Source organism: Larimichthys crocea, chromosome X (assembly GCF_000972845.2).
Source record: "Larimichthys crocea isolate SSNF chromosome X, L_crocea_2.0, whole genome shotgun sequence".
In the NCBI taxonomy this organism is placed as follows: Eukaryota; Metazoa; Chordata; class Actinopteri; family Sciaenidae; genus Larimichthys; species Larimichthys crocea.
Genome location: NC_040020.1, coordinates 8,859,026 through 8,867,724, shown reverse-complemented (window position 1 = coordinate 8,867,724; position 8,699 = coordinate 8,859,026). Strand labels below are relative to the sequence as shown.

General features: G+C 38.2%; 1 protein-coding gene across 1 annotated transcript; it reads left to right on the top strand.

Annotated features, from left to right (window-relative positions):
- The first annotated feature begins 1,716 nt into the window (after window positions 1-1,716).
- Window positions 1,717-4,542, top strand: cdkn2d (cyclin-dependent kinase inhibitor 2D (p19, inhibits CDK4)). The gene is made up of 3 exons (XM_019274245.2): window positions 1,717-1,925; window positions 2,231-2,393; window positions 3,595-4,542. Exons 2-3 carry the CDS (start codon window positions 2,253-2,255, stop codon window positions 3,946-3,948), a joined length of 495 nt encoding a protein of 164 aa, XP_019129790.1. The 5' UTR covers window positions 1,717-1,925; window positions 2,231-2,252; the 3' UTR covers window positions 3,949-4,542.
- Window positions 4,543-8,699: the final 4,157 nt, after the last annotated feature.

Below are 8,699 nucleotides of genomic sequence, written 5' to 3'. Positions count from 1 at the left end.
GGTAAAGAGTTTCTCATGAGAGCTCATTTTGGTCTTGCCGAGTGTGGAGAACAGCGAGCTCGGGGCAAACCTCCCATCACTGTCAAATTTGAATCCCGTACTTCACGTGTCTGGATACAGGTGTGTGGTGTGTTGTGTGTGGCATATAGGTGTGTGTGTTTTGCTGAGGCTCTCGTTTAATGTCAGACCACAAATATGGCCTGTGTATCGTCGAGTGGATCTGGATCTGAGGCGTTAAATCACGCTTATATCAGTGTTTTAAGGACGCCTGGCATCAGGGCGTTTACAGGTAGAGCCCTGTGGGTAGTCAAGTCGCTCATGTGAGAGCTCAGATGGCAAACCTGATTTTTTTTAATTGGTGATCACATTAAACTTGCCCCGACGTGTTGCGTCTCTCTGTTTTCCTCACCAGGTGCGCATACATGAAGATCATTGAAAAAAAACGGTATCAGGCTTTACCGTGGGTCCGATACATCACGCAGAGGGAGGTAAACATTGTGACGTGTTGTTCACACAGACACACACAGATGTATGAAGTCAATACATTACTCATTCTCTTTTTATTCGACTACCAGCTGAGGACCAACGTGTAAACCCTGAAGGACTGACTGCGTGTTCGTCCAAGCAGCGACGATCATGATCACTTTAACCTGACTGAAAGAATGTCTTTAATTTCACCGGCTCTATTTAATGTCACTGATAACTGTTTTTAAAAATCTGTGTGCAGCTTGGTTTTAATGTTTCTACTGTGGGACCACTGCAAATTATTTAAATGCTTAATGAAATTATTCATTTAAAAAAAGGCTTGTTGTGTTTTTGTTTTAATACAGCACCATTGTATGGGAACACACGTTCTAGTCCTAGTATAAATACACAGACTCTAGTCCTAGTATAAATACACAGAGTCCTAGTATAAATACACAGACTCTAGTCCTAGTATAAATACACAGTCTAGTCCTAGTATAAATACACAGTCTAGTCCTAGTATAATTACACAGTCTAGTCCTAGTATAAATACAGAGTCCTTGTATAAATACAGAGTCCTAGTATAAATACACAGTCTAGTCCTAGTATAATTACACAGTCTAGTCCTAGTATAAATACACAGAGTCCTAGTATAAATACACAGTCTAGTCCTAGTATAAATACAGACTCTAGTCCTAGTATAAATATACAGAGTCCTAGTATAAATACACAGTCTAGTCCTAGTATAAATACACAATATATAGATATATAGATACACAATGTGTCATATATTGTGCAAGGTGTGCATACATACAGAACTGTAATATATAATATGTACATATGTATAAATATATGTATATATATACACAGACGTGATATGATATATAGTATACGCATAATAAATACTTGACTATACAAGACATACAAACTATAAATAATATACTCTGAATATAAAGTTGCAGCCGTGCATTGCGCAATCACAGCCGCACAAATTCCGCCTAAATTAAAAACGTGACCCGCCTTTTCCCGCACACACACACACACACACACACACACACACACACACACACACACACACACACACACAGGTCAGAAATGTGAATGAACTGCCTCCCTGCACGTCAACACATTACGAATCGCCCGCTTTCTTCGCCGCGGCCTCTGATTGGTCCGCTCGCCTGCTGTTACCACAGTGATAGCGTAGTAACCAGAGTTGTAACCCCGCCTCTTTCGCCATATATGGCGCAGTGACACCCTCCGGGCGGGCTGTGATTGGTCGGCGTGTGTCTCTCTCCAATGTTTGTAAATTGTAGTTCTCGGGACAGACTCAGCGCGCAAAGTGTCTCGTAATGTCGGTAAAGCTGCGCCGTTTGCACCGCTTTTGAAATTTACCGCTCTTCTTCTAACGGCGGGGCTGGAAACTCACCGCGACGTTTTTGGATTTAACGGAACCGAACCAGGTAAGTTCGGTTCGAACAGCTCGAAGGAGCCGTTTGTTCTGTTTTTTTAACGCTAGCGGTTAGCCGGGATGCTAACTGTTTGTTACGCTGAGCTGACGTCACTCCCGGTAAACCGGCAGTTTGTTTGTGTTTTAAAAGTACGTTTAGTTACCGGATTACCTGATGTAACGTCACGGTAACGGCCACAGAACATGGCGGCAGCGTTACCGAGGCTGTAGTAGTAGCTAGCTGTAGCCTTCCTGTGAGTAACCGACCCCCCGGTACCGTCTGTGTTTACCGGTACCGTCTGTGTTTACACCGAGCAGGCACGGACACGCACGGTGTACGATGGTCCTCAGTCAGATGGATGCCGGTAAAGCGTTGACGGCGGCGGCAGCCAAGGGGAACACCGGAGAGGTGCAGCGGATCCTGGAGGAGTGCAGAGTGCACCCGGACACCCGCAACGAGTTCGGGAGAACCGCCCTGCAGGTGAGCGGGGAACCGGAGAACCGGGGAACCGGAGAACCGGATACGTTTCACACCACACACACTGCACAGAGAGTACGTTAGACAGAACACACACACACACACACACACACACACACACACACAGTGTGACATCAGCTGTTTGTGTGTTTACTTTAGACTAAAATCAAACATTAAAAGTTTATAATTATGTTTTTAAATAGAGATGCCTGTAAAGCAACTCAACTCAACTTAAAATAAAATATAAGATGGATTTAATTGATCAAATTCACCTGTTACACAAGGTGGATGAATAAAGTCCTAAATAAAATAATACACCTTTATCATCAATGCTGCTACATGTACACGACATACAGAGTATTAAAATGCCGTTTCCCTCTTATCCCGTGCAAACAGCATAAGCATGACATATAAAATATAAAATAAAATATACAAATCTAAGTATATACAAGCTAAAAGACCACAGTGTAAACAGAATTATCAGTAATACGTCTTATATGACATGCAGAGTTACATAAATATTGTAAATATGTCGTTATGCTGAGAAGTGTTTGTGTTTATAAAGATAATCTAGATATTAATGTGCTGATTCTTAATAACATGACAGACCACAAAGTTAATTAATGAACAGTTCAATATTTGAACTCTCGCTCTTATTACCGCTCATATACTTTATATATTTATGCACTACATATTGTACATATATTGTATTTATATTGTTTTTTTTTATAAATACTTGTTTTTTTTTTACATTTTTTACTTCATGTTTATTCCACATCATTTACACCAAGTCAGATTCCTTGTAAGTGCAAACCTGAAGAGGAAAACAGAACAAAAATACTTTAATAATCCCAGGGGGAAATTAATTTTGTTACAATACTCCAGGTATACAAACAAACAAAATCAACATACATGCAGACAGGAGGTTTGTTTGTTACAGATGAATTTTCAGCTCCACTGAGGCGAAACATCAAAATAAATCAACACTTCTCTGAAACACTTAAAATAAAACCTTCACGATTCTGATCAAACAAGGACAGATTGTACAAACAGATTTAAACATTCTCGTTAACAGTGTCGACAGTTCAAATCTTTAATTCTTCAGCAGATTATTGTTCAAAGTTTCAAACATTGAATAAAGCTGCAGGTACAAAGGTCAAAGGTCTCCTGAGTCCTGAGTCTCGTCTTCCTCTGTCTCCTCCAGGTGATGATGATGGGGAACTCAAAGGTCGCCAGCTTGCTGTTGGAGAAAGGAGCCGACCCGAACCTGCAGGACAAACACGGCATCGCTCCGGTCCACGACGCGGCCCGGACGGGGTTCCTGGACACTCTTCAGGTCCTGGTGGAGTACGGCGCGTCGGTGAACATCCCGGACAAGAGCGGCGCCCTGCCCATCCACATCGCCATCCGTGAGGGCCACCGGGACGTGGTGGAGTTCTTGGCGCCGCGGTCCGACCTGAAGCACGCCAACATCAGCGGGCAGACGGCGATAGACGTGGCCCGAGCTTCGTGCGTGCCCGACATGATGGAGCTGCTTTTCGCTCACATCCACAGTTAGTCAGGCGCTCGTGACCTTTAACCCTTAAACTCTTTTTTTATTTTCGGCTTCAAACCTGGTGACTTGAATTCATTGCTGTGTAAAGGATTGTTTTTGTTAATAGTGGCTCAGCATTAATATGCGTCACAGGACATATTGTCTTGGCAGCTTATTTTCAGTGGGTGGGTGTCTGCATACAGCAGGCGCCCCTTTTGCACAGTGCAGTTGAGGCACCTTATATCTCTGTTTCCCTGGATTGGGAGTGCACATTTGTGGATAGTTTCCCAGTGTTTTGTAATGATTGCATTATTTCCATTGTGTATGAATTGTAGCAGTTGTATATGTGTTTTTAAACATTTTTACAAGACTTGACATGGTGCACCCTGATTGCTTTTCATAGTTTTGTTTCTCTTAATTAGACGTACTTAGACTTTGAATTGACTCTTATTTATTGTTGGAATAACTCAGAATATTCCTGTGACTTTTGTAAATAGCGACATTTATTGTGATTTGTTTGAAATGTTATTTATATAAAAAACTTTTAAAACAAAAAGTGAGATTATTCACTTTAATATTTGAAGAAGAAAAGCACAAAATAAAGTGTTTGAACTTGAAGTTTTCGACTCTGCGTTTTCATTTTAAACAAAGTGTGAAGGCGACATGATGGAGCCACTTCTGAGGGCCATCGCTGTATTTTTCTGGGATTTGGGGCCTAATGACCTGAATCTGTTTTATAACCAGGTTCTGGAACAAGGGCCACGCCTCAAACTCAACCCATTTCCTCCAAACCCCCTCCTCAAATCCTCTTTTCTTTTTTGTTTTCTCTTCTCTCGTCCCTGTTATGTCCAAGGCTAATCTCTCTAAATGTTCTCTGCTGCAACACCACCAGCCTCCACATTTTGTCTTTATTGTTATCCTTGGTTTTGACTTTTGGTTATAATAAAAGTTACTTTAGCTGCATTAGTTGTTCTTTGTCACCTGTGTTGCTTCCAGTCTCTCTTTCATTCAAACACAGAGACACAGAGAAGGTTCCTCACGTCCCTCCAGTCTTCCCGACACCGGTCAACCTACGAACTCCTCCATCTACCAACGACCCTGTTTTCTCCTCCCATCTTCTACCACTTCCATCCCTTCATCCCTCATCCTATCCATAATATGCAATAAACCTGTTTAAACTTAAATCTGTACAGGCAAAATGTATTATATATGATTCAGTCTTTACATTTTATAGCACTCAGACCATCAGGTGGGTCACTGGTTTCCTGTGGTTTGGTCTGCCACATGAACATGTTTCTGTGTTCCGTCGTCCTGGTCATCTTTCTTTGAGATCTGGACTTTGTTGTAGATCCATGAAGACGGTTTCTCTCAGTTCTGACTGACAGGTGGGGAAACCGGGTGTTTAGCCTTGGTGGGATCGTGATGAGTTGGACCCCGTACGCCAGATCTTTCAGATTCGATGGCTCCTCTCTTCCTCACATACATTTGAGATTTCTCCACACGTGCTCTGCAGGATTTAGATCTGGACTCATTGCTGGCCACGTCAGTCCTCAAACTTCAAAATGAATTCTGACCTTATGGAGAGCAGCCAGTTCCTGTCTTAGTGAGAACACTGAGGTTGGATGATCAGATAATGGATGGCGATGTTGCGTCTGTCCTTCTTTCCTTCATCATCTGCTGTGTCGATGTTCACAAACTTTGAGCGCATTCTTCAAATGTCACGTTATCAGCCCGGTGACGTGAGGTTAGGATTGCAGTGGCTGGTTTGAGTCAAAGAGTAGATATACGTACATAAATATGTTTATTATTTAGGATTTATAAAATTTTGATCTGTAAGTTCTGTTTCTTGTGAAATACTGCAAAGTCTGATTTCCTCCGGCCTTTAAGAATGATCTAAATATTCATCAGTGTTTATGCTGTAAGGTTGGGAACAAATGTCTGACTTATTTTTCCATTTTTCATATTTTGAAGTCGTTATATTAAAAGTGCTTTTTATCATTGAACCCCAGACAAATTAAAAGCATAAATTAAATCGGTTTATGATCATTGTGTTTGTTATAATAACGTTCTCTTTACGTTCTGCTGTGTTCTTTCTTCATAGACCAAATGTGTGTGTGTGTGTGTGTGTATGTGTGTGTGTGTAATCTAACTACTCGACATGCATCCTCAAGTGTTTGGCACTTCCTCAAGGTGATTCATGAAGGACGTTTCTAATAACTCGTCGGTGGAATGTGAAAACCTCAAAGGTCACGCAGACGGCTCAGACTCAATGAGTGGCCTGTTGTGTCGAGGCTCGTAGGTAACGGTGGCACGGTTTGCTGATGTTTGTGCTCGGGGCTCCACGAGGACAATGGCCATTTTGTTTTGCTTTTGTGACACGGGCCAAGCTGAGCGGCCGAGAAAGGAGATACAGTTGAAGCACTGTGCTGCAGGATCGCCTCATGTGGAGCCTCATGATGTCAGACAGAGAGCACGGATGTTACTGTGATGACACCCAGACTGGAAACATCTGATAAAACTTGATTTCATGCATTAAAGGACACTGTGAAATATAAAACTGAACAGCTACAACAGCCACTTATAGATGCACAAAATAATAAAAAATAAAACACTCAGAGGCTTTTTGACTTCGTCAGTGATACTTTATGCATGTATTGCTGATGATACTAACATTCTGTCACTACAGCTCCCAGAAAACAAACAGATGATTTAATATTCTCATGTTTATTTCTTCTGTTTACACTGAAACAACACAAAAAAAATCTATTTATAAGATATTTTACACAGAACTCAACGAAAATGGACAAAAGTATCGACACCCTCAGCTTAATATATCTAGTAGCACGTCCTCGTGTGCTGTAGTTCAGTTTTGCTTCAGATCTTTCAGATGTGATGGGGTTTTTTTTATCAAATAAAATTATTTTATTATTTCTTTAGAAAACATTCAGAATTCTGAAAAAAAATTCATAAATGAAAAAAGGTCTGAAATCTAAAAAAGTATATATTTTATTATTTTTTTAGAAAAAAGTGAAAATTCTGAAAAAAAGTCAGAATTCAAAAAATATATATATTTGATCAAATAAATTTTTTTTTTTTTTTTAGAAAACATCCAAAATTGTAAAAAACAAAAGTCAGAATTCTATAAAATATATATTTTATTATTTCTTTTAAAAAAAGTGTGTGTCAGCAGCGTGGTCTGCTGCGTTCAAACTAAAGAACACTGTGATCACTGTGGAAGGTTACACAAAGTTTGAACCTTTAATGTCCTGAAAGTTCAATAAAAAGGAATAAAAAGGATTTTCACTCTTTCACACAGAGTCCAAACTTTTTTTTGGAAGTCTGGTTCTTTTACTGAAGTGAGAGAGTCTGTCACTACAGCTCCCAGAAAACAAACAGATGATTTAATATTCTCATGTTTATTTCTTCTGTTTACACTGAAACAACACAAAAAAAATCTATTTATAAGATATTTTACACAGAACTCAACGAAAATGGACAAAAGTATCGACACCCTCAGCTTAATATATCTAGTAGCACGTCCTCGTGTGCTGTAGTTCAGTTGTGCTCCAGATCTTTCAGATGTGATGGGGTTTTTTTTATCAAATAAAATTATTTTATTATTTCTTTAGAAAACATTCAGAATTCTGAAAAAAAATTCATAAATGAAAAAAGGTCTGAAATCTAAAAAAGTATATATTTTATTATTTTTTTAGAAAAAAGTGAAAATTCTGAAAAAAAGTCAGAATTCAAAAAATATATATATTTGATCAAATAAAATTTTTTTTTTTTTTTAGAAAACATCCAAAATTGTAAAAAACAAAAGTCAGAATTCTATAAAATATATATTTTATTATTTCTGAAGAAAAAAGTGAAAATTCTGAAAAAACTCAGAATTAAAAAAAATATATATTTTTTATTATTTCTTTAAAAAAAATTTCTAAAAATTTTGGAAAAAAAGTAAAAATTCTGAAAAAAGGTCTGAAATCTAAAAAAGTATATATTTTATTATTTTTTTAGAAAAAAGTGAAAATTCTGAAAAAAAGTCAGAATTAAATAATAAAATATATATTTTTATAGAATGTCAAGAGGAACTTTTTTTTTTTTTTTCTTTTTTTTTTTTTAAATTTTTGATGTTTTTCGTAAACAAAATAAGTTTTAGTTTTGATCAAAGATAGATAGTTTTTGAATCTGACTTGGTTTTTCGAATTTTCACTTTTTTGCTCAAATAATAAAATATATCTTTTATAGAATTTCGTGACGTTTGTTTTTCAATTGTTGGCTGTTTTTGTCTCCAAACACAACCCCTTTTTCCTTTGCTCACAACGCTGGATATTTTTTTAATTCTGACTCTTTTTGTCACGACTAAATTTCCCTGTTTTCTCACCACCACCTACTACCCTACCTCCTTTTTTTGCGCTTTCCAGACCACGTTTTTCCGAAGTTTTTCCTTTGTTTCCAAACCATTTGTTCGCCCTTTTTTTTTCCAGCACGAATCCCCCCTATATCTCAGTTTTTTTTTCAATTCTCGGCGTTGTGTTTCAGCCTTGTCCGACTTTTGTTTGCTCTCCGCCATAATCCTCTCTCTTTTCTCACTTCCCTGCCTTTTGTTTTTTTTTACCACTTTTTGGCTGTTTTCGAAACAAAAAAAAAATTTTTTATTTGATCATAATTATTTATTTTGAATTCTGGACTTTTTTTCGAGATTTTCACTTTTTTCTAAAACTAATCCTACAATACTTTTTTAGCATTTCAGACCCTTTTTTTCAGAATTTTAG

Excerpts from the sequence above, each read along its gene's own strand:
- cdkn2d (XM_019274245.2), top strand. The coding sequence starts at position 2,253 with ATGGTCCTCAGTCAGATGGATGCCGGTAAAGCGTTGACGGCGGCGGCA. Across the intron at positions 2,394-3,594 it reads TCGGGAGAACCGCCCTGCAG|GTGATGATGATGGGGAACTC; the intron begins GTGAGCGGGGAA and ends TGTCTCCTCCAG.